Below are 25,103 nucleotides of genomic sequence, written 5' to 3'. Positions count from 1 at the left end.
CATGCCCTGAACGGGCACTGTTAAGTGCCCCTGTGACCCTGGGCTCCCAGCCGTATGCGATTGAGAGCCTTGGCCGGCTCAGCCACGCTGCTCTCGACAGGCCGGTGCGTTTGGACTGGCCCAGGCTCTGGCTCCCTTTCGCCCCTCTCCCCAGCAGCAGCGATTGATCCAGGTCCGCGGGACTTTATCGACTTTCACTCACTGCTCATGGCTGAGCTCCCAGTTAGGGTCCACGTGTAGGAACAATTATCACCACAGGTCCCTGCACCTGCCGCAGCACCCCTGTACCCCCTGCAAAGCTCCCCACATCCCTGTAGACCCCAGCGCCCCGTACCCCCAGCACACCCATATCCACCCACATCCCTGTACACCCCAGTACCCCTGTACCCCCAGTACCCTCATACTCACCTGCAGAGCTCCCCACATCCCTGTACCCCCAGCACCCCCTGTGCCTCCCAGCAACTCCATACCCACCTGTGGAGCTTCCCCCCCTGCACCCCGTGCTGCCTGCAGAGCTGGGGGGCAGGGGAAGGAGCTAGGGAAACTATAGGGTGTGAAGAGTTAGCAGCTTTATGAGGGACCCGAAGCCGCCATGGCTGGGGTGAGGAACCAGAGACTGCCTGGAAACACTGAACAAGGAGCTGCACAGTGAGGGTCAGCGACACCCCCACCCCACAGCTCCCGGAGCCCCGCCCCCTGCCCTGCAGCCCCGCCCCCAGCTCTGAGACCCCCGGAGCCCCGCCCCCCACCTGCAGCCCCGCCCCTAGCTCTGAGACCCCCGGAGCCCCGCCCCCCCGGCCTGCAGCCCCGCCCCCAGCTCTGAGACCCCCGGAGCCCCGCCCCCCCGGCCTGCAGCCCCGCCCCCAGCTCTGAGCCCCGCCCCCGGACTGAAGCCCCGCCCCCAGCTCTGAGCCCCGCCCCCCAGCTCTGAGCCCCGCCCCCAGCTCTGAGCCCCGCCCCCCGGCAGTGCACTCTGGGTGCGACCGGCCCGTCCTGGCGTCTTCGCGGCAGCCGGGGTGGCGGCCCCGCGGTCAGGTAGCGCCGGGGGGGCGGGCAGGAGTTAGGGGGCGGGGCTGGGGGCGGGGCCGGGGGCGGGGGCTGCGCGGCGTCCCCCCCCCCGCCCACTTTCACTTTCGTTTCTGGCCTGCCTGGGTCCGAGCCGGGGTCCGCCGCGGTGGGGCGGGGGTGAGTTTGGGGGGCCCTCCGGTGCCCTGGGCCGTGGGGGGGCCCTGCCCCAGTGTCGGGGGGGGCCGTGGGGGGGGCCCTGCCCCGGTGTCGGGGGCCGGCCGGGGGCCGTGGGGGGGCCCTGCCCCGGTGTCGGGGGGGGGCCGGCCGGGGGCCGTGGGGGGGCCCTGCCCCGGTGTCGGGGGGGGGGCCGGCCGGGGGCCGTGGGGGGGGCCCTGCCCCGGTGTCGGGGGGGGGGCCGGCCGGGGGCCGTGGGGGGGGCCCTGCCCCGGTGTCGGGGGGGGGGGGCCGGCCGGGGGCCGTGGGGGGGGCCCTGCCCCGGTGTCGGGGGGGGGGCCCTGCCCCGGTGTCGGGGGGGGGGCCGGCCGGGGGCCGTGGGGGGGCCCTGCCCCGGTGTCGGGGGGGGGGGCCGGCCGGGGGCCGTGGGGGGGGCCCTGCCCCGGTGTCGGGGGGGGGGGCCGGCCGGGGGCCGTGGGGGGGGCCCTGCCCCGGTGTCGGGGGGGGGCCGGCCGGGGGCCGTGGGGGGGGCCCTGCCCCGGTGTCGGGGGGGGGGGCCGGCCGGGGGCCGTGGGGGGGGGCCCTGCCCCGGTGTCGGGGGGGGGGCCGGCCGGGGGCCGTGGGGGGGGCCCTGCCCCGGTGTCGGGGGGGGGGGCCGGCCGGGGGCCGTGGGGGGGGCCCTGCCCCGGTGTCGGGGGGGGGGCCGGCCGGGGGCCGTGGGGGGGGCCCTGCCCCGGTGTCGGGGGGGGGGGCCGGCCGGGGGCCGGGGGGGGGCCCTGCCCCGGTGTCGGGGGGGGGGGCCGGCCGGGGGCCGGGGGGGGGGCCCTGCCCCGGTGTCGGGGGGGGGGCCCTGCCCCGGTGTCGGGGGGGGGCCGGCCGGGGGCCGGGGGGGGGGCCCTGCCCCGGTGTCGGGGGGGGGCCGGCCGGGGGCCGTGGGGGGGCCCTGCCCCGGTGTCGGGGGGGGGGCCGGCCGGGGGCCGTGGGGGGGCCCTGCCCCGGTGTCGGGGGGGGGGCCGTGTCTCTGGCACCCGTGGGGGTGGGGCGCTGGGCGCAGCGCTGCCCTGGCTGAGCGGCGGGTGCCCGTGCAGGATGGCGGAGGCGGTGCGGGCGCTGGAGGTGCTGGGCGTCCCCCCGGACGTGGAGGAGGAGCTGCTGGTGCTGTATTTCGAGAACAGGCGCCGCTCGGGGGGCGGCCCCGTGCTGGACTGCAGGCGCCAGGGCAGCCGCGCCGTCCTGACCTTCGAGAGCCCCGAGGGTGAGTGTGGGGCACACGGGCACCGAGCAGGGACACGCGTGCGGGCCTGGGGGCTTAGCCCCCCTCCCTCGGGCCCCTCCTGGGCTGGGAGCACCCACACCGCAGCTGGGGGTGGGGGCAGCTCCCTGGCCTGGCCCGGCCCGAGCTGGCGGGGCAGTGCCGGGGGGGCTCTGGAGGAGCGGAGCCGCTGGTGTGTGGGATGGGGCAGCCCCTCCTCGCTGTGCAGGGCAGCGGGGCTCACGGTGTCTGTCTCTCCCTCCCAGATGCACAGAGGGTCCTTGCCAAGCCCAGCCACACCCTGCAGGACATTGGGCTGGCAGTTCGCCCAGCGGCCCCACAGGATTATGGGAAGGTTCTTCTCCGGGGCCTGAACCCCCAAACCGACGGCAGCGTCCTGGAGCTCTACGTGGAGTATGTGCTGAACTGCGAGAGTGGGCGCTATACCATCCACCGCAGCCCAGCCGGGGACCAAGCCCTGGTGCAGCTGCCAGAGCCGCTCGGTGACTCAGGTAGGGGCTGGCCCCCAGCTGGGGCTGACGGGGGGAGGCAGTGGCCGGAGGAGCCTGCCTGGAGGCCACACCTCATTTCTTGGGGTCTACAGGAGGCAGCAGGTGTGGGGGAGGCTCCAGGGGCCATCGTGGAGTTTGGAGAGCAGCTAAAGATGTAGATTAACAACCAGATGGTTTGCTTGTCTGTCAGAAGCCAGAAATCGGGCCTGCTGGGTCCGCAGGGGACCCATCAGCAAAGCCCAGTGATTTCTTTGCTCAGTGCTCACCGCAGAGCATGTTGGGAAGGTTTCTGCCCCTGATCTCCTCTCCCCTTTGCCTGGTCTGCACCTAAAACTGAAATCGACCTAGCTTCGTTGCTCAGGGCTGTGGGAAATCTCCTGCCCTCTGTGTCATTAGCTGACCTACCCCCATACACCCAGCTAGGTCAATGGAAGAATTCCCTGGCTGTGCTGGAGCAGTGCCGCTGTAGTGTAGACACGTCCCTGTAACGGAGGTCAGGCGCTCTCATAGATCGGGGTGTCAGGAGGGGTGCTGGAGCAAACTGAGACTCTAAGGAGCAGTAAGCCACTAGCCCCGCTGGTCCAGTCAAGAACTGGGAAAGAGTTTGTCTGAAGTAGCTGAGCTTCTGTCAAAATTATATAATCTCACTCAAACCAGCTGCTGTTCCAGAGGTGTGGTACTTATTCTTTTAAAAGGCTCTAGGAGAGATTCAGGGTGTTCGAGACCAGTAAGCCCTACCTTAAAATTAGAGTCACAGAACCCCGGGAAGTTCAATATGTGACAGGGTCTCGCCAGCGCAGGTGCTGCGAATGGGAAGAGCAGCTCACTGGGCTCTTAGAGTTCTTCGGCTGTTTCAGTCAAGAGGCAACTAAAGGAGAATGCAGATGATGACATACTTGTATTTGGACTTTCGAAAGGCCTTAGCCAAGGTCCTGCACAAGAGGCTGCTGGAGAAGCTGAGTCGTCATGGAGCGAGAGGCGAACTATGCTCATGAATCGGAACCTAGCTAGGAGACAGAAAGCAAAGCCTGGGGATTCAGCAATCCCATGGCCAAAAGTGACCACTGTGGTCATCTAGTCCGATCTCCACTCCAGACATCTGCCCCCACAGAAGCTAAACGATCCATTTGGATCATGGCCTAAGGTTCATGGCAGGAGTCTTAAGGCTCATAACATAATAAAATGTAACATCCTGAGTGGGCAGCGGGAACACCGCAGCAGCCCACCATGGTAGCATTTAATTTCAGAAAGGGGGACTACCCAGAAAGGAGGAGGTTAGTTAAACAGAAATTAAAGGGTACAGCACCAAAAGTGAAATCCCTGCAAGCTGCTTGGAAACTTTTTAAAGACACCATAACAGAGGCTCAACTTAAATCTATACCCCAAATTAAAAACCACAAAGAACCAAAAAAGTGCTGTGTTACTTTGTTGTTTAGCCATGAGAGGCCAAAAGGCATCCTTTTAAAAAGCGGAAGTTTAATCCTATTGGGAAAAATAGAGAGGAGCATAAACTCTGGCAAGCGAAGTGTAAAAATATAATTAGGAGGGCCAAAAAAGAACTTGAAAAACTTTTTGAGTCTTTGGCTAGCTGTAACAGCAAAAATTTTAAGAACGTTAGAAGCAGGAAGCCTGCTAAACAGCCAGTGGGGCCACTGGACAATCGAGATGCTAAAGGAGCACTCAAGGGGGATAAGGCCACTGCAGAGAAACTAAATGAATTCATAAGAATGGCCATACTGGGTCAGACTAAAGGTTCATCTAGCCCAGGGGTGGCTAATCTGAGCCTGAGCGACAGGTAGAATTTACCAATGTACATTGCCAAAGAGTCACAGTAATATGTCAGCTCCCCCCACTCCCAGCGCCTCCCACCCACCGGCAGCCCCACTGATCAGCACCTCTCCCTCCCTCCCCACATCTCCCAAGCAGCTGTTTCGTGGTGTGCAGGAAGCTGGGGGAGGGGAGGAGCGAGGGCATGGCAGGCTCAGGGGAGGCGGTGGGAAGGGGTGGAGTGGGGGCAGGGCCTGTGGCAGAGCCAGGGGTTGAGCAGTGAGCAACCCCCCCCCCCCCGGCACATTGGAAAGTTGCTGGCTGTGGCTCCCGCCCCGTAGTCGGTGCCTACACAAGAAGCCGCATATTAATTTCTGAAGAGGCGCATGTGGCTCCGGAGCCACAGGTTGGCCACCCCTGATCTAGCCCAGTCTCCTGTCTGCCGACAGTGGCCAATGCCAGGTGCCCCAGAGGGAATGAACAGACCAGGGAATCATCGAGAGATCCCTCCGCTGCCGCCCACTCCCAACCTCTGGCAAACAGAGTTTAGGGACACCATCCCTGCTCATCCTGGCTAATAGCCATTGATGGACCTGTCCTCCGTCGGGAGATATGACTGAGGTCTGTAAAATTCTTGTTTTCGGTGCTTTTTTTTCTTAAATTGTCCTTCTCATCCTTTATCTTGTTGTTTCATCAAGTTGCTCAGGGAGTTATCCCATGCTGGTTTTGATCACAGCTATCTTGTCCCCATTGATAGGTGCCAGAGTAGCAGCCGTGTTAGTCTGTATCCGCAAAAAGAACAGGAGGACTTGTGGCACCTTAGAGACTAACCAATTTATTTGAGCATGAGCTTTCATGAGCTACAGCTCACTTCATTGGATGCATTCAGTGGAAAATACAGTGGGGAGATTTATATACATAGAGAACATGAAACAATGGGTGTTACCTTACACACTGTAATGAGAGTGATCAGGTAAGGTGAGCTATTACCAGCAGAAGGCGGGGGGAAGGGAACCTCTTGTAGTGATAATCAAGGTGGGCCATTTCCAGCAGTTGACAAGAACATCTGAGGAACAGTGCAGGGGAGGGAGGGGAATAAATATGGGGAAATAGTTTTACTTTGTGCAATGACCCATCCACTCCCAGTCTTTATTCAAGCCTAAGTTAATTGTATCCAGTTTGCAAATTAACTCCAATTCAGCAGTCTCTCGTTGGAGTCAGTTTCTGAAGTTTTTTTGTTGAAGAATTGCCACTTTTAGGTCTGTAATCGAGTGACCAAAGAGATTGAAGTGTTCTCCGACTGGTTTTTGAATGTTATAATTCTTGACGTGAAACTAGACAAGCCATTTACAACACACACTTTGCTTCTCTACAAAAGAAAAAGGACACTAAAACTATCCAAACTACTACATGCCACAAGGGGCCACAACAGTGGTTCCCTTAAACCACCCAGCAATATTGTTAATTTATCCAACTACAGTCTTAGCCTAGCAGAAGAATCTCTCCGATCTCGGGGCCTCTCCTTCTGCCCCTCCACCCCCATGAACATGATACAGTTCTGTGGTGACCTGGAATCCTATTTTCGACGTCTCCGACTCAAGGAATATTTCCCACACACCTCTGAACAACATAATAACCCACAGAGACCTTCCTACCAACACTACAAAAAGACAGGTTTCAGAGTAACAGCCATGTTAGTCTGTATTTCCAAAAAGAAAAGGAGTACTTGTGGCACCTTAGAGACTAACCAATTTATTTGAGCATAAGCTTTCGTGAGCTGTAGCTCACGAAAGCTTATGCTCAAATAAAATGGTTAGTCTCTAAGGTGCCACAAGTACTCCTTTTCTTACTACAAAAAGAAGGATTCTGTGTGGACTCCTCCCGAAGGTCGAAAAAAAGACTGGACTTCTACATGGAGTGCTTCCGCCGACGTGCACGGGCTGAAATTGTGGAAAAGCAGCATCACTTGCCCCCTAACCTCAGCCGTACAGAACACAATGTCATCCACAGCCTCAGAAACAACTGACGACATAATCAAAAAGGCTGACAAAGGAGGTGCTGTAGTCGTCATGAATAGGTCGGAATATGAACAAGAGGCTGCTCGGCAGCTCTCCAATACCACTTTCTACAAGCCATTACCCTCTGATCCCACTGAGGGTTTCCAAAAGAAACTACAGCATTTGCTCAAGAAACGCCCTGAAAAAGCAGAAGAACAAATCCCCACAGACACACCCCTGGGATCCCGACCTGGGGTATTCTATCTGCTACCCAAGATCCATAAACCTGGAAATCCTGGACGTCCCATCGTCTCAGGCATTGGCACCCTGACAGCAGGATTGTCTGGCTATGTAGACTCCCTCCTCAGGCCCTACGCTACCAGCACTCCCAGCTATCTTTGAGACACCACTGGCTTCCTGAGGAAACTACAATCCATCGGTGATCTTCCTGATAACACCATCCTGGCCACTATGGATGTAGAAGCCCTCTGCACCAACATTCCACACAAAGATGGACTACAAGCCGTCAGGATTCTATAAGTTTTTAAGGTCAGGCTTGACAAAGCCCTGGCTGGGATGATTTAATTGGGGATTGGTCCTGCTTTGAGCAGGGGGTTGGACTAGATGACCTCCTGAGGTCCCTGATGTGACGAAGTGGGACTCTTCTTAATGTTTCCTCTGAATAGTGTGGGGGTGCCTCAGTTTCCCCTAGGCAGTTCTTAAGTATCTAGGTGGTGGGGTAAGGGTGTATGATCATTGCAGAGCCCTAGAGGGCCGGTGTGTGCAGGAGTCTGGACACAGAGAATGGCCGACACCCTGTTTCCTGGCAACTGATGGCCTGGGCCCTCCCCCCCTGCGAGGTGAGAGCTAAAGGGTTGGAGAACAAAGGAATCAGGTGACCACCTGGCCTGGGAAAGGAACAAAGCCCAGAGGAGGAGGGGCTGGAGGGAGTTTCAGTTTGGGGCTGGCTGGGACATGGAGTGAAGTGCAGACGTGGTCGTCTGGCTCACTGCCCCCCAAAATGGACCCAGCTGAGGGGTCCCGTTCTCTGCACCTGCAAGCTCTGTTTTAGACCATGTTCCTGTCGTCTAATAAACCTTCTGTTTTACTGGCTGGCTGAGAGTCCCGTCTGACTGCGAAGTTGGGGTGCAGGACCCTCTGGCTTCCCCAGGAGCCCCACCTGAGTGGAATCACTGGGGGGAAGCGCACGGAGGGGCAGAGGATGCTGAATGCTCCGAGGTCAGACCCAGGAAGGTGGAAGCTGTGTGAGCTGTGTGTCCTGAAGACAGGCTGCTCCCAGAAAGGCGACTACCCCAGAGTCCTGACTGGCTTCATGGGGAGCAGTTCCAGAGCATCGCCCAGGGACTCCGTGACACCTTCCAACCCTGATATTCTATGATTCTATGAGGAACAGTCTCCCCGATAATATCACGGCAAACCTGGTGGCTGAACTTTGTGACTTTGTCCTCACCCATAACTATTTCACATTTGGGGACAATGTATACCTTCAGATCAGCGGCACTGCTATGGGTACCCGCAGGGCCCCACAGTATGCCAACGTTTTTATGGCTGACTTAGAACAACGCTTCCTCAGCTCTCGTCCCCTAACGCCCCTATTCTACTTGCGCTACATTGATGACATCTTCATCATCTGGACCCATGGAAAAGAAGCCCTTGAGGAATTCCACCATGATTTCAACAATTTCCATCCCACCATCAACCTCAGCCTGGTCCAGTCCACACAAGAGATCCACTTCCTGGACACTACGGTGCTAATAAACGATGGTCACATAAACACCACCCTATACCGGAAACCTACTGACCTCTATTCCTACCTACATGCCTCCAGCTTTCACCCAGACCACACCACACGATCCATCATCTACAGCCAAGCTCTACAATACAACCGCATTTGCTCCCACCCCTCAGACAGAGACAAACACCTACAAGATCTCTATCAAGTATTCTTACAACTATAATACCCACCTGCTGAAGTGAAGAAACAGATTGACAGAGCCAGAAGTTACCTACCACAGGACAGGCCCAACAAAGAAAATAACAGAACGCCACTAGCCATCACCTTCAGCCCCCAACTAAAACCTCTCCAACGCATCATCAAGGATCTACAACCTATCCTGAAGGACGACCCATCACTCTCACAGATCTTGGCAGACAGGCCAGTCCTTGCTTACAGACAGCCACCCAACCTGAAGCAAATACTCACCAGCAACCACACACCAGAACCACTAACCCAGGAACCTATCCTTGCAACAAAGCCTGTTGCCAACTGTGCCCACATATCTATTCAGGGGACACCATCATAGGACCTAATCACATCAGCCACACTATCAGAGGCTCGTTCACCTGCACATCCATCAATGTGATAGATGCCATCATGTGCCAGCAATGCCCCTCTGCCATGTACATTGGTCAAACTGGACAGTCTCTACGTAAAAGAATAAACGGACACAAATCAGACATCAAGAATTATAACATTCAAAAACTAGTCGGAGAACACTTCAATCTCTTTGGTCACTCGAAAAACAGACTCCAACGAGAGACTGCTGAATTGGAATTAATTTGCAAACTGGATACAATTAACTTAGGCTTGAATAAAGACTGGGAGTGGATGGGTCATTACACAAAGTGAAACTGTTTCCCCATGTTTATTCCTCCCCCAACCCGCATTGTTCCTGACATGTTCTTGTCAACTGCTGAAATGGCCCGCCTTGATTATCACTACAAAAGGTTCCCTCCCCTGCCCCCCAATAGCTCACCTTATCTGATCACTCTGGTTACAGTGTGTATGGTAACACCCATTGTTTCATGTTCTCCGTGTATATAAATCTCCCCACCTTATTTTCCACTGAATGCATCAGAGGAAGTGAGCTGTAGTTCACGAAAGCTTATGCTCAAATAAATTTGTTAGTCTCTAAGGTGCCACAAGTCCTCCTTTTTCTTTTTATTGATAAGTGCCTATCTCATCTTTAGAGTCGTCAATCTGCCCTCCTCTGACATTTCAATAGGGGCGTGTTCCAGCCTCCTGGCGCCCTCGTGTCTGTCTCCGGTGCTCCCTAAAATATCTGGTTCAGCAATGGCCATCACACTTACCTCGTAACACACATTCCTCATTCACGCACAAAACAGAATTGATTTGCACAGAACATTTTGAATAGGAACATCAAGTTGCAATGCCAAAGAAAACAATCATGGCATTCTTTTACTTATTTAGAAATACTAAAGCTACAACAAAGGTCTGTTACTTCCTTGAAATCAGTCCAGACACACAAATTTTGGCTGATGCATCTCTACCAATGGTGTATCAGGCTATTCCTTTCTGCTGTTCAAAAAGGGTGGCTGGCCGGATATGGTCAAATCATACATCAATCATTTAATACATGCTACATTATGGTCTCATTATTCTTTACCCTTCATTCTAAATCGTACAAAATACAAACATAAAATTCTACTGCTACACTCTCATGGATCAGTAACTGGTTAAAAGATAGGAAACAAAGGGTAGGAATAAATGGTCAGTTTTCAGAATGGAGAGAGGTAAATAGTGGTGTCCCCAAGGGGCCTGTTCTGGGCCCCAGTCCTATTCAACATATTCGTAAATGATCTGGAAAAAGGGATAAACAGTGAGGTGGAAAAATTTTCAGATGATACAAAACTACTCAAGATAGTTAAGTCCCAGGTAGACTATGAAGAGTTACAAGGGGATCTCACAAAACTGGGTGATTGAGCAACAAAATGGCAGATGAAATTCAGTGTTGATAAATGCAAAGTAGTGCACATTGGAAAATATAATCCCAACTATACATACAAAATGATGGGGTCTAAATTAGCTGTTACCCTTCAAGAAAGATCTCTGAGTCATTGTGGAGAGTTCTCTGGAAACATCCACTCAGTGTGCAGCAGCAGTCAAAAAAAGCAAACAGTGTTGGGAATCATTAAGAAAGGGATAGATAAGAAGACAGAAAATATCCTATTGATTCTCTATAAATCCATGGTATGCCCACACCTTGAATATCTCAAACCAGATATCTCAAACAAGATATATTGTAACTGGAAAAAGTACAAACAAGGGCAACAAAAATGATGAGGGGGATGGAATGGCTTCCATATGCAGAGAGATTAAAAAGACTGGGATTTTCCAGCTTGGAAAACAGATGACAGAGGTCTGTAGAATCATGATTGGTGTGGAGAAAATAAATAAGGAAGTGTTATTTACTCCTCATAACACACGAACTAGGCGTCACCCAATGAAATTAACAGGCAGCAGGTTTAAAACAAAAGGAAGTATTTTTTTCACACAACGCACTGTCAACCTGTGGAACTCCTTGCCGGAGGATGTTGTGAAGGCCAAGACTATAACAGGATTCAAAAAAGAACTAAAGTTCATGGAGGATAGGTCCATCGATGGCTATTTTGGTCAATTTTGCTGTCATAGAATTTTTAAAATAGTAAACTTCATGATTCCAGCTATTTAAATCTGAAATTTCACGGTGTTGTAACTGTAGGGGTCCTGACCCAAAAGGGGCTCGTGGAGGGATCACAAGGTTATTGTAAGGAGGTCGTGATATTGCCACGTTTACTTCAGCGCTGCTGCTGATGGTGGCTCTTCCTTCGGAGCTGGGCAGTGGGAAAGCGGCAGCTGCTGGCTGGAAGCCCACCTCTGAAGGCAGCAGCGCAGAAGGGAGGGTGGCCTGGTTTGGTGCTGCCACCCTGACTTTGCTGCTGCTGCTGCTGGCAGGGTGCTGCCTTCAGAGATGGGTGCCCGGCCAGCAGCCGCTGCTCTCAGGCCGCCCAGCGCTGAAGGGAGCGCAGAAATAAGGACGGCGATATCGCAACCCCCCCCCCCATGATAACCTTGTGGACCCCCTACCAGACTCTCTCTTGGGTTTGGACTCCCAGTTGGAGAAACACTGGTCTCCCCCATGAAATCTGTATAGTACAGGGTAAAAGTACAAAAAAGACCACATTTCACGGGGAGACCAGATTTCAGAGTATGTGATGCGTGTTTCATGGCTGTGAATCTGGTAGGGCCTTAGCTGTTAGCCGGGACGGGCAGGGCTGGTGTCTCTAACCTCTGTCTGCCAGAAGCCGAGAATGGGCGACAGGATGGATGACTTGATGATTCCCTGTTCTGTTCATTCCTTCTGGGGCACTGGGCATTGGCCACTGTTGGCAGACAGATACTGGGCTAGAGAGACCTTTGGTCTGACCCAGTCTGGCCGTTCTTACGTTTAGGTTCCTAGGTGTTTCATACGTTTTATTGGATCTGGTCAGGAGTTCTCAGTCAATGACTTTCCATTGTTAAAATTCACTTTCCACAAAATCATTTTCTGTTGGAAACTGGTTCCCAGCTCTGCGGCTCCCCCTCTCCTCAGAAGCTCGGGCTTCCTCGCTGTGGGGCGGCCGGCCACTGGCCTGCCCAGAGCCAGGGCTCTCTGGTATTGCAGGCAGTGCAGAGAGACTCCGAAACATGTTGAAAACTCCAGTGGAAATGTCCTTTTGACTTGTTCCGAAGCAAACTGGGGCGTTCCTGCTCCACGGAAAGCTCCAGCTTTGGGCTGTTCTAACTTTTTTGCCGGTTGTGGGAGTTCCCGAGGAAGAGGATTCGGGTTTCCAGCCAGCTCTACAAACTGGGGGCGAGCAGGGTGGTGGCGCAACCTAGCGAGCCAAGTCCATGGACAAGCAGGATCCCCACTTGGGACAGTTCAGGCTGGAGGGGAGGTTCAGCGTCTGGCCCTGGGGTTTAAGCCCATCACTGCCTGCTAGCCTGCAGGCTGATTCCTAACTAGGGGGGCAGCTTGTCTCCCATCTGCACCTGCGGCGTTCTCGCACCTTCTTCTGCGGCACCTGGGGCTGCCGCTTCAGAGGCAGGAGCCCAGGCGAGCTGGACCTTGGCTCTGACCCTCTCTGCCTGTCCTCGGTTCACCCACCCCAGGCAAATGGCTTAGAAACTAAAGAGGTGACGGGAGCGACCCCTTCCCAGCACTGTTGGCTCCTGCGTGTCTGGCCATCACCTGACCGAGCTAGGGAGAGGGCTAGTCTCTGTCACTGTGCTCCCCTGCTCCTTCGATCGCTCTGGGGAAGCCCGGGATGGGCACCTGCTGCTGGCTGGAGTCTGCCCTCTCCAGGCGCTGGGTGGCTTGGTCCCTCCTGGCTCGGGAGTGCCTGGTGCTCGCAGTGTCTGGGAAGCAGGTGGCAGAAGTGGGAGCTTGCAGCATCTCTGAGCTCTGCTCATGGCCAAGCTTAGCCATCGTGACCAGGCGTTCTTGATCTCAGAAAGTAAGTGGGGTGACCTGGAGCCTGGCCCCGCAGGCCCTCCCTCCAGCAGATGCCCCCAGGAGCCCTGAGGGGGCTCTCTCCCCGCTCTGCCCTTGCCAGTTCTGTGATGTGGTGCTGGGTGGGGGTGTCTCTTTCGCTCTGCCCTGGGCAGGGCTGTGGGGCAGGGGTGGGGATCTCTTCCCCTCTGCCCTGGGCTGGGCTGGGCTGGGAGGATCTCTTCCCCTCTGCCCTGGGCCGGGCCGGGCTGGGCTGGGAGGATCTCTTCCCCTCTGCCCTGGGCCGGCGGTGGGGGGATCTCTTCCCCTCTGCCCTGGGCTGGGCTGGGCTGGCGGTGGCAGGCTCTTTGTGTTGGCAGAGCTCCTGGCCGTGGAGGAACGCGTGCGCCGGCGGCTGCTGGACGGGGCGCCGCTGGCCGTGGAGTGGGTGCAGCAGACAGACAGCGTGCTGGTGTGGAGCCGGGGCACCGGGCTGAGCGGGGATCTGCTGGAGCTCTACTTTGAGAACAAGCGGAGCGGCGGGGGCAGCGTGCAGGCCGTGAGGGTGCTGGCAGGGGGCAGGGCGGCCGTCGTCTCCTTCCAGGACCGGGCAGGTGCGTGGGGCTGGGGCAGGGCGGGATCCGCGCTCAGCTGTCCGCTGGGGCTCCGGGGCTGGAGGGCTCCTGGAGGCTGGTCCAGTCGGGCCGTGGAGGGGGGCGTCTGCTGTGAATGTGGGCGGGTGCCTCCAGCCTGGCACTGGCTCCTGGCCCAGCTCACACAGACCCTTCAGTGCTGCAGGCAGAGAGGCAGGAGATTGCTGCTGCGGGTCCGGAGCCCCCCTCCGGGGCAGGGGCAGGGTCCGGAGCCCCCCTCCGGGGCAGGGGCAGGGTCCGGAGCCCCCCTCCGGGGCAGGGGCAGGGTCCGGAGCCCCCCTCCGGGGCAGGGGCAGGGTCTGGAGCCCCCCGCAGGGGCAGGGTCCGGAGCCCCCCTCCGGGGCAGGGGCAGGGTCCGGAGCCGGGTCTGGCTGAGGTTGTTGGGGCAGTCTGGGTGTGTCCTCCCGGGGCGGTCTGGGTGTGTCCGTCTTCCCAGGCAGCTCTCAACCCCACGTGCCCGTTTTGCTGCCCTGCAGCTGTGCAGCGGGTGCTGGAGAAGCCCCACAGGCTTCAGGAGAGCGACCTGGACCTCTGCCCCTACTACGACTTCCTGGAGCCCCCCGACCGCCCCCCGGAGGAGGGAGCCGAGGCCCCTCCAGGGGAGGACGGGCCCCCGGCCATCTGCGTGAGCCTTGAGGACGCCGCGAAGTGGCAGCTGCTGGAGTCCAGCGGGGCCCTGCCGGAGCTGCAGGCTGTCTTCCCGGAGCTGAAGCTGCGGCTGGAGGAGAGCGGGGCCTGGATCTCGGGCGGGGACGAAGCCCGGCGGCAGCAGCTGCAGGAGCGGCTCCTGGGCACCCTGCAGGGGATGGGCCAGGAGCTCCTGCCGCTCCCGGCCCAGACCCTCTGCTTCCTGCAGCGCGGCGACGTGCGGGACGAGGTGGAGCAGCTGCTGGGCAGCCAGGGCTTGCCGGCCTGCTGCGCGCCCAGCGGGAGCGCGCTGAGCGTCACGGCGCTGAGCCCTGCGGCCGCCCGCCAGGCCGCCGCCTCGCTGAGCGCGGCCCTGAGCCCCTTCTGCCTGGCCGTGTCGGCACAGCACCTGCCTGCCCTGGCCTCGCCCCGCTGGGAGCAGCTCCTGGCCTCGCTGCGCTGCTGCTCCGTGCGCCTGGCCCCGGGCGGCGAGCTCCTGCAGGCCCTGACGCTGCGCGGCCTGGAGCAGGAGAACAGGGAGAAGCTGCAGGGCTTCCTGCAGGACGCCGCGCTGGGCGAGAGCCTGGTGCCCATGGAGCCGGGGATGCTACGCTACCTGCAGCTGCGCTACCAGGAGCTGCTGGCCGGCATCGCCGAGGTCACGCTCCTGCCGCTGGAGGGCACCGACGTCGCCGGCTTCAGGGTGAGCGGCCGGCCGCCCCGGCAGTGCCGGCCATGGGCGGCGGGGCGGGATGGCCCCGGGCCCCCACGGCTGTTTCTGGGCAGCCTGCGGGCCGTTGCCCCATGGCCCCCGGCGGCTCGTTTAGGGCCATGCAGCCTGGGGGGAGGGCAGGTCTCGTGGGTCACGCCAGCACTGCATTCTGGGAGCTGTAGTCCGCACCAAGCTGGATTGAAAGGGGTGGAGGTTGCAGCCAGCTTCACTCACCGTGACCCTTGGCATGTTCCCCCCCAACACCCCACAGGGGAGCTGGCACTGCATGTCGTCCCCCCCACCCCCAACACCCCCCGGGGGGGAGCTGACGCTGCACGTGTTGTCCCCCTCCCACGCCCTGCGGGCGCGGAGTAGGGATGGTGCTGCACCCCTCCCAGCACCCCCGGGTGCAGAGTCTACCAGTGCCTCACGCCATCTCTTTTCTTGCAGCTGAGCGGGGAGGCGGGCGCGTGCCGGGCAGCGGCAGAGTTCCTGCAGAGCCTGCTGGGCACCATCAGCTCCCAGCCGGTGACCCTGCGGCACCCCGGCATCGCTCGCTTCCTGCTGGACGAGCGGGGCCAGAGCATCCTCCGGGAGCTGGAGAGCCGCTTCCAGTGCGTGATTGGGCTGGAGCAGGTCCACTGGAGCCCCCCGTATACACAGGTACGGCCATGGCTCCTGGGGCGGGGCTCCGGCTGGGACCCAGAATGAGCACAGCCGGGGCCTTGCTCCTCCCCCCTGCCTGCCAGGCTCAGTGCGGGCCCACTGGGACAGGGCGGGCAGCCACCGGCAGGTGGGTGAGCTGGGCAGTGGGTCTGGAGAGGGGCGTGCAGCCGTGGGGGTGGTGCAGGTCTCGGGGAGCCTGCAGGCAGGGGCAGCCGGATGAGGGCGGGTAGAGAGCTGGGGCGGGGGGCTGGTCTGGGCAGAGGCCGTTGGCGGTTGGGTGCTGGCAGGGAGCCGGGTCCCTGGCTGGTGTCTGCAGCACTGACGTCTGCCCTGCCTGCCTGTCTCAGCAGGACCTGGAGCTGCCCGAGGAGCCCGTTCCTCTGAGCTGCCGCCGAGACTCCCTGCCCACCGCCCAGCTGCTCACACGGCTGGAGCCGCCCGACGGCACCACCACTGACTGGGGCACCACCAACCTAGGTAGGCCCACTCCCGTGGACTCGGACCCGTGCCTGGGGGAGGGCTCGGGCTGGAACCCAGCGCGTGGGCAGGCGAGCAGCCCTCCCCCTGCTGGAGCCCTGGGTAAAGGGCAGACCTTCCTGGCTCTGTGCGGCTGGGGTGGGTTAGCAGTGGTCAGGGGTCCCATCCTGCAGCCCCCGCCCCCCTTGGGGGCGCTCTCAGGGCCAGGGTGGCAGCACCATTCGCCTGCGCTTGCCGTGTGAGCCCCGGCACCGTTGTGGTGGCTGGCAGCTTGTCGCCGCCTCTCTGGGCCAGGCAGCCGGCCCCAGGGCCCGCCCCGCAGTGTGGAACCCGGCTCTGGCCCCCCTGCCGGCAGCATGGCTGAGCCCTGGGCACCGGCCGCGGCGGGAGGAGTTGTCGTTCGGACTCCCCGACCCGTCCACCCTGGCAAATCTTCCCCTTGCTCGGCTGTGCAGAGTGGGTCCGGGGCAGAGGCTAGGCCTCCCCTCCCCCAGCACCTGGGCTGCCCCGAGGCCTGGGCGCTGCCTGTCTGACCTGCTGTTGCCCCACAGAGGAGATCAAGGGCCTGCTGGCCGCCCTGGAGCCCGGAGAAGCGGCGGAGGCTCCTCAGCTGGCCGCCCCTACTGCCGGGGAGGCCCCGGGCTCGGCGGCGAGCAGCCCCGAGGAGGATCTGTACACCGTGGGGGAGCCTGGCGCTGCTGAGGGGCGGGAGGAGGCGGGGCGTGGCGGGGAGCGGAGGGGTCTGGCAGACGGCGGCGAGGAGGAGGAGGCGGCGGGCTGCGGCCCCGAGGCCGCCGTCCAGTCGGAGGGCAGCGTGGAGGAGGAGGCGCAGCTGCTGCTGGCCATCCAGCAGTCCATGGACAGCCAGCGCTGGGAGGAGGATGAGCTGCAGCGCGCCACGGAGCTGTCCCTGCGCTCCTACGAGCGGGAGCGGCACCAGGCCTCGGCGGAGCCCCCGCCTGACCGCGGCCTGCAGGCCGCCCTGCAGGAGTCCCTGGAGGAGGCGCTGTGCGTGGCCGGCTCGGCTCGGCTCACCATCTACTCGGCCTACGAGCGGGACGTGAGCGCGCTGCCGGGGCAGCTGGAGCAGGCTCTGCGGGCGCAGCGGGGCCAGGAGACGGTGGTGAGCGAGGGCCTGCGGGCCCTGCCCTCGCGCTGCCGCGGGCCCCTGGCCCAGCTGCAGCGCCAGCATGCCGTGCACATCTCCCTGCAGGACGCCGTGGCCACCGTGCACGGCTTTGCCGACTACACGGCCCACGCCGCCCGCCACCTCACCCGGCTCCTCCCCCGCCTGCTGCAGGCCCGGCGCCCGCTCGGGGAGCCGGCCGCGCGCTGGGTGCGCTGGGAGCCCCCCGGCGTCGCCACCCCCTACTCCTCAGAGGCCAGCGCCCTGCTGGAGCAGGCCTGGCGCCAGCGCCGGACGCGGCTGGAGGTGCTCTTTGACGGCAGGCCCTTCGCCATCGACTTTGAGCGCATGGAGGAGTACGACATCGGCAGTGCCCGCACCCTGGCCATCTCGCGCACCGAGCCTCCGGCCCCGGAGAACGGCCGCCCCACAGGTGCGTGCTCCCAGCCCCGCTGCTGCAGCCTCCGGCCATGGGGGGCTCGGCACTGTCCCGCGGGGCCCGCCCCGGGTAGTTCTCCGGCCTGTCGTGCAGGCAGTCAGACCAGCCAGGCCTTGGCAGCTGGTGGGTCCCATGGGGTGGAGTCAGGGTTCCAGGCAGGTTGTCCAGTCTGAGCTCCCCTTCTCGCATCCCACCCCTACCCCCTGCATGCTAGCCCAGCGCCCGGAATGAGAGCAGAGACTCTCACGCCGGCTGGGCCCCCTGTGGGCTGGGCCATGGGTAGCAAACGCCGAGGGGCACCAGTGCCCAAGGCCCCACGGTGGCAGGGGAAGGACGAGGTGAGAGACCCCCAGGTAATTCTGGCAAGGGACCCACTCACTGCAGGGGAAGGCGATCCCTCTCCCCCCCCCCACCCCAGGTCCCTGCCAGTCTGAGCTGGGGAAATTCCCTCCCAGCCCCACACAAGCCGTCAGTCAGCCCCTGGGCATGTGAGTGAGAACCAGCCAGCCAAGCGCCTGCAGGCTGCTCGCAGCCCTGGCCCGGCCCAGCCAATGTCCCAGCTCTAGCTGGGGCCACCCCTGACCTTCGGAGGACAGAGCTGATACAACCCAGAGTATCGGGGGGAGGGAACCAGACCCCCTGAGGAACATGAGACAAACTGGAGTGAGCCCTTCCCCCTACCAGCACAACCACCCCTTGTCTCGTCTGGTCCCATCGGTTACATTCTCCAGCTGTTTGCCCCACAATCTCCCCCCTCGAATGCTCAGAAACCTTCTGATTTCCGGCCGGAATTTGTTCCTGGCCCGTTTCTTCCCATTTGTTCTTGTGCCAACGTTGTCCTTTAGCTTCATCAGCTCTTTGCCCTGCTTAGCTTTTCCCTGATGTATTTATACAGAGCAATCCGCTCCCTGCTTCAGCCTGGCCAGACAAGCCAACGTCTGCTCCCATCAGACTGGCCCTCCATGCCTCTGCTAATCCACATAGCTCCTCTCTGCACCTGGTCCAGCTGGAGCGCACCATTCCTGAGCTTGGGGTCCAGAACAGTGCAGTGTCCAACCCGCGTCTCCTCCGGGCCTCGCTCCATGGCAGTAACACTGTTGCTCTGTCTCTTGTCTAGAAAGTCCTTGCCTGCTACATCCCTGGCCTACTTTTCCCTGTTTCACAGCCCATCACGCTGGTGGCTCGTAGCCATCCTGTGCTCAGCCCCCAGCCCAGGTCTCTCCTCTGTCACTGCCAGCTGACAGGCCCCCGGCCTGGAGAAGACATTTTTATCATTAGACCCTAAATGCCTGCCTTTGCGCTTTGTACTATTGAATTTCATCCTATTCCGGTCGCTCCGGATCTTCCTGGAAACTTCCGATCTCCCTCTGCCCCCCAGATTGACCAGGCCTCCCGGCTTCCCATCGGCCCATTTCATTCGCACGCTCCTGCTGCTGAAGGAGACTGGGCCCCAGGCCGATCCTGGAGACGCTCCCCAGGTCACCTCCCTGCGGGGCGATAGTTCATCTTGCAGCACAAGCCTTCGGCCAGGTCCTCCCCACCGTACCGGGCTGCCACTGAGCCCCAGCTTCCCGAATGTAACTCGCTTTCCTGTGCCAAAGGCTGCCCTGAAATCCCAGTGTATCGGGTCTGCCGTATTCCTTCCCTGAGCAAAGAACGGAGTTGTTCCGAGGGGAACAGCTGAGTCCGGCCTGGGCTGCCTTGGTAAGCCCAGCTGCATTACGGCCTCTTTCCCACGGACCTGCAGGAATTTCATTCTGCTTTCCTCCCCCGTTGATTCTAAAGCCTTGTGTGCTCCCAAGGGCAGACTAACGGGTCTGTGTTTGCCCGGGTCGCTTTGTGTCCCTTTCTTAAATACCTGCACGACATCAGCCGTTCTCCAGGCACATGGTCCCATCCCCACTAGCTGGATTTCTTACCACACCTTGCTCCCGGACTCGCAGCCTCCTGTGCCGGTTCTCTCGGTCCTCTGGGACAGCCATGACCCAGTGCCCCGGAGCTGAGCACATTTAAACCCTGCAAAATTTTCTTCCACCACAGCGGTCGGAGTTTCCTTTTGTGCCGCCATCCAGCCTCATGCGCATGGTCCCTGTTGTTGTCCGGATTGAAAACCCAGCCATGATGTTCGTGCCTAGAGTGTCTTTAATCTCCTTCCCAGCCCCACCGCAGGTGGCCCAGCCTCATCCTTCCTTATTCCTTTATTATTGAGGGGACTAAAAAACCCTCTTATTGTGTGTGAATGTCCTTGGCAAGAGCTAATTCAGCTTCACTTCCAGCAGTCCTCTCTTTATCCCTGCTCTTCCCAACCCCCACAATGTACCTTTCCTTGCTGATTGACCCCCTTTTTCACTCCCCAGGGACTCTTTGCTGACTCCCAACAACTGTGTGAGGTGGGCCTGGAGCCCTTCCCTACAAGCTTCTTCCCATTACTGGGAATGCCAGTTGCAGATGATTTTGTAGAGTGATTGGAAGAAATTCCAAGCTGTCTCTTCATTTATTTCCTTGGGCTCTTCAGTTCAGCCGACTTCGCTAATAAACTCCCTTCGTTTCCCATAGGCTGTCTTTCGGAAATCGAAAACCAGAGTTGACGGCCTGGTTTTGATTCAGTTTAAATTAAATGGAAAGATCTTCAGCACATGACCACTCGATCTGAGGTTCATTTTCTGTGACCAGCTCTTCTGTAATGCCCTTGCTACTTACCAAAATGGAGTGCAAAATTGCATCACCTCTTGTTGGTTCAGTGACTATTTGATGTAGAAATCTGTTATCTATCACATCCAGGAGTAAGTGGGACCTACCAGTGTTAAGAACATAAGAACGGCCAGACTGGATCAGACCCATGGTCCATCTAGCCCAGGGTCCGGTCCCTGGCAGAGGCCAGTGCGAGATGCTTCAGGGGGAATGAACAGAACAATTGTTGAGTGAGCCATCCACTGTCATCCAGTCCCAATTTGTCAGAGGTTTCGGGACACCCAGAGCAAGGGGTTGTATCTCAGGTCCATCAATGGCTATTAGCCAGGATGCTCAATTGTCCAGGAACCTATCTAGTTCTTTTTTGAATCCAATTATATTTTGGCCTTCGCCACATCTCCTGGCAGAGAGTGCCACAGGTTGACTGTGTGTTGTGTGACAAAATACTTCCTGCTGGTTGGTTGGTTTGTTTGTGTTACTAGCATTTATCCTCCAGTTTATATCTGTGAAGTTAGTCCTTCCTTGTGAGACAATTCCCAAGAGTGTTTCTCTCTAATGATATTAACGAGATCTCTGTCCATACCAAGGGCTGATCCTGGGGGTCTATAGCAGATCTCTAACACTGTCCCCCACGGAACCCCACAATCCCCCTTCTCCCAAAGTGATTTGGACCCAAACAGCCTCAGTTTTGTCCACACTGCCATTTCGTCTTCCTTTACAGCTCCGTTGCTGTGCAATGCTACTCCATCGGCCTTTCTTTCTTCTCTCCGAAACAGCCCAGGTCCACCCCTGAGCGCGATCCCACCGTGGTTCTGTAATTCCCAGTGTGATCGCCTGCATCCGTGGTTCCAGAGCCTCCGTTGTATTGCCCAGCCTCCTTGCATTCGTGTACAAGCATCTCAGCTGTGTCCCTTGGTCCTCGCCCAGTTTCCGAGGCAGATTAAGTAGGGCCCTTTCACTCACGGGAACGCCTGCCTGCTGCTGCTCCAGTCAGCGGGGGCTCTGTTCTCGTCCCCGTACTCGCACCTCCGTGAGCTGAGTTTCCTCCTCCTGCACTAAAGTCAGGCATGGAGATCTCACAGGTCTGTCCCAGCCTCCTCCCCTCACTGCGGAACTGGAAGCCCTTCTCCTCAGTTGTGGAGCAGCCCCTCTGCGCACCCTGAGCCTTTGGGGCCATGTCGGCTCTGTCAGCCTCGCTGGCCTCATGCGTGCAGAAGTCTCTGGAGTTTATTTGGTGGCTCAGAGACTGTTTTCTTCTTGTAAAGGTAAAGAGGGGGGTGGCCCTTTGATGAAGGGGCGGCCACCCTGCAAAGGCCGAGAACCCTGGGCTAGATTGTAATGGTCCCTTCTGCACTCTGTGGGTGACCCCAATGCATCGCTAGGGGGCGCTGTGCTGCAGGCAGTGGGGTGGGGGTCGACGTGGGGAGCTCTCCCCTCTCCGTCCGTGCTGGCCCTGTTACCCCAGCGTGAGGCTAGGGGGCGCTGTGCTGCGGGGTGCAGGTGCTCAGTGGGGGGCGCTCTCCCCTCAGTCAGTGCTGATCCCAGTGCCCCAGCGTGAGGCTAGGGGGCGCTGTGCTGCAGCGTGCGGGGCGCTGACCCGATGCAGTGCAGGGGGGTGGGTCTGGTATCCACCTGCTGAGTGATGTCCTGTCCCCTCCCACCCCCACAGCCACGGAAGAGAAGGGCCCCGCCCTGGACCTGGACGAGGCGGTGAAGCTGGTGCCGCTGGGCCAGGGCTCGGAGGAGTTCCGCGACACTGTGCGTCGGTTCTACGACACGCTGGAGGACTTCCACAACAAGATTCGCATTGTGAAGGTATCCGGGGGGCAGCGCAGACGGGCCGATTGCTCTGCCCGCCCCAAGGCCACGGCTGCGCTGGGGGCTGGCTGTCGGATTTCGTTTGCCCATGTCCCAGCGTGCAGCACAAGGAGTGGGTGGGAGAACATTTATTCCGCGTATTGATGGGACACTGCTGCAGCCTCGTCCCCACTGGTCACCAGACAGGTGGGTGGGTGCTGGGGTTCGCCCGTCTCGCACAGGCCCCAGGCAGGCTGTGGCATGGACAGTTCCAGACCAACTAAGATGGACCCTCTCAGCCAAGCACAGTTACCCTGTGGGACTCCCTGCCACTTGATGCTGGTGCAGTCTCATTCCGAAAGGATGGGCCATGCCTGGGACCCTGCTCCCTGTGGGCCTGTGTGCGCCCCCTGCTGGCTGCACCAGTGAAGCAGCCTGGTATCCCAGCACTCCCTGGCTGTTCTAGGCTGCCAGAAGGGGTGTTCCCCAGTCTCACCACTGCTCTGGGAGTCTGGGGCAGGGCCTGCCTGAGCCTGGGCGTGAGCTGGTACCACCCCCCCACCCAGACTCCTCAGGAGCTGCCCCAGTAGGGACGCCTGTCCCTCCCCGCGGCAAAGGGGCCTGGTCTGGCTGGGCCTGGCTGACCCGTGTCCCTGCGGCAGGTGGAGAAGCTGATCCACCCGCTGCTGTACAAGCAGTACCAGCTGAAGAAGGCCTGCATGGAGAAGGCGTGCGGCCACGAGGCCGTGGAGCGCCTCCTCTTCCACGGCACCACGGAGGAAGCCAGCCGGGAGATCTGCCAGCACGGCTTCAACCGCAGCTTCTGCGGCAAGAACGGTGAGCAGGCAGGGGCGGGAGCAGCACAGGGAGGGGCCAGGCGCGTGTGGAACTCGGGGGCTCCAAGACCTTCCGTGTCCAAGAGGGAACTGATGTTTCTGGAATCGGCTCTGCCTGGCAGAGTCCGTCCCTGCTCCAGCCCTGGACACTTCTCCCAGAGTGGGGCATAGAACCCAGGAGTCCTGGCTCCCAGCCCCCCCGCTCTAACCACTAGACCCCACTCCCCTCCCAGAGCTGGGGTCAGAACCCAGGAGTCCTGGCTCCCAGGGCCGGCTTGTCCTGCTGCGGGTGGCAGCTGGCCCCCTATCCAGGCTCTTCTGTGGGTGCTGCAGCCCGGAGCCTGCTGTGCTAACCCTCTGCCTCCCTGCTCTGCAGCCACGCTCTATGGGCACGGGGTGTACTTCGCGGTGAATGCCGTGTTGTCGGTGCAGGAGCAGTACTCTCCACGCAGCGCCGACGGCAACAAGTACGTCTTCGTGGCCATGACCCTGACTGGGGACTACACGGCGGGCAGCCAGGACATGCGGGCACCACCCCTCAAGGAGGCAGCCGAGGCCCCGCTGCGCTATGACAGCGTGGTCGACAACCCCAAGAAGCCGGCCATCTTCGTCATCTTCAATGACACGCAGGCCTATCCGCAGTACCTCATCACCTGCCAGCTCTCCAAGCCTCCGGCGCCCCACTGAGCCGCTGGGCGCAGGCCGGGCTGGGTCCCAGCCCTCTGCGGGGGTTACCCTGCTCCAGCTCGCACCCTGCCTTCATGCCCCTCTCCGCTGCTCTGTACCTGCGGCTCCCCTGCCCTGGGCCTTCCCTGTACCAGCCTGGCTGGGAGTGGAGAAGGGGCCTGGTACTGGGCTCCATGGCCGAGCTGTGCCCTGTGGAGAGGCCAGGGATCATCCTCTGCCCCGTGAGCAACTCTGGAGCTGCATGGCCTTGGCAGTCCACCAGGGAGCTGGGCTGCTCTGGGTCCCCAGGCTCCGTTGCATGGCAGGGCCCCCTCAAACTGGAGCTAAGGGGCATCCCATTCCCAGCTCTCGGACATTGCCCGCCGTATGGCGCCCAAGGGCTGGTGCCACGGCTCTGTCGGGGGGCGGGACCAGGAGCGTGAACCTCACAAGTCATGGAGAGCACTGGAACCCAGACATGGAATAAAGACGGCAACCTGAGCCTCTCCCTCTGCGTCCCTGGGCTCTAGGCGGCTGGGGGGGGTCCCTCCTTGGAGCAACTGTAAGGCCGGCTCTGTGTGCTGTGTGGCTCCCCTGCTTGGGGATAAGAGCCTACTGCTACCACTGCCTGGAGTCGCACGGGGGGTGAGGCTGTGCGGGGGCAGTGCCATGGCTGACCGCTCGTAACTGATCTGGAAAAAGGGGTAAATAGGTGCCAAAATTTGCAGAAGACACAATTACTCACACTAGTTAAGTCCTAAGCAGACTGAAGAGTTACAAGGGAAGCTCACAAAACTGGGTGACTAGGCAACCAAATGGCAGATGAAATTCAATGGTGATAAATGCCAAGTAATGCACATGGGAAAACATATAATCCTACCTCTACATGTACAATGATGGGGTCTAAATTAGCTGTTCCCACTCAAGAAAGAGATCTTGGAGTCAGTGTGGAGAGTTCTCTGAAAACATTCACTCAATGGGCAGCGACAGTCAAGAAAGTGAACAGAAAGTTGGGAATCGTTAAGAAAGGGATAGATGATAAAACAGAGAACATATTGCTTTTATATAAAATCCATGGTATGCCCACATACCGTGACTACTGCATGCAGATTAGGGATGTAAAAGGTTAAATGGTTAACTAGTAAGCCTTAGTCTTACCGTTAACTGGATGTTAACCCTGGTGGCCAGCCAGGCCTCTGGCCCTGGCCTGCTGGAGTCACTTTGGTTAAATGATATAATTTTATTTGTTTAACCGGTTAACTTTTTAGACCAATATTTACATCCCTAGTGCAGATGTGGTCACCCCATCTCAAAAAAGATATATTGGAATTGGAAAAGGACAACAATGATTTGGGGTCTGGAACAGCTTCCGTCTGAGGAGAGATTAATTAGACTGGGACTTTTCCTTTTGGAAAAGAGACGACTGAGGGG

The 25,103-nt window shown here is 59.5% G+C and overlaps 1 protein-coding gene across 3 annotated transcripts; it reads left to right on the top strand.

Moving 5' to 3' along the window:
• Positions 1-956: 956 nt before the first annotated feature.
• On the top strand, positions 957-24,173 carry PARP10 (poly(ADP-ribose) polymerase family member 10). Of its 3 annotated transcripts, none has more exons than XM_073329794.1 (11): positions 957-1,035; positions 2,271-2,437; positions 2,701-2,946; positions 13,363-13,596; positions 14,112-14,965; positions 15,425-15,637; positions 15,988-16,117; positions 16,669-17,676; positions 22,043-22,188; positions 22,833-23,007; positions 23,383-24,173. In XM_073329794.1, exons 2-11 carry the CDS (start codon positions 2,272-2,274, stop codon positions 23,691-23,693), a joined length of 3,483 nt encoding a protein of 1,160 aa, XP_073185895.1. In that variant the 5' UTR covers positions 957-1,035; position 2,271; the 3' UTR covers positions 23,694-24,173. The 3 variants fall into 3 exon arrangements, with proteins under 3 accessions (XP_073185895.1, XP_073185896.1, XP_073185894.1); XM_073329795.1 differs by lacking the exon at positions 957-1,035 and adding an exon at positions 1,119-1,185 and having other exon boundaries at positions 15,991-16,117; XM_073329793.1 differs by lacking the exon at positions 957-1,035 and adding an exon at positions 1,119-1,185.
• The last annotated feature ends 930 nt before the right edge of the window (positions 24,174-25,103 follow it).

This window comes from Lepidochelys kempii, chromosome 2 (assembly GCF_965140265.1).
Source record: "Lepidochelys kempii isolate rLepKem1 chromosome 2, rLepKem1.hap2, whole genome shotgun sequence".
NCBI lineage: Eukaryota > Metazoa > Chordata > Testudines > Cheloniidae > Lepidochelys > Lepidochelys kempii.
The sequence above is the reverse complement of the archived record's forward strand: the minus strand, read 5'-3'. Positions and strand labels throughout refer to the sequence as shown.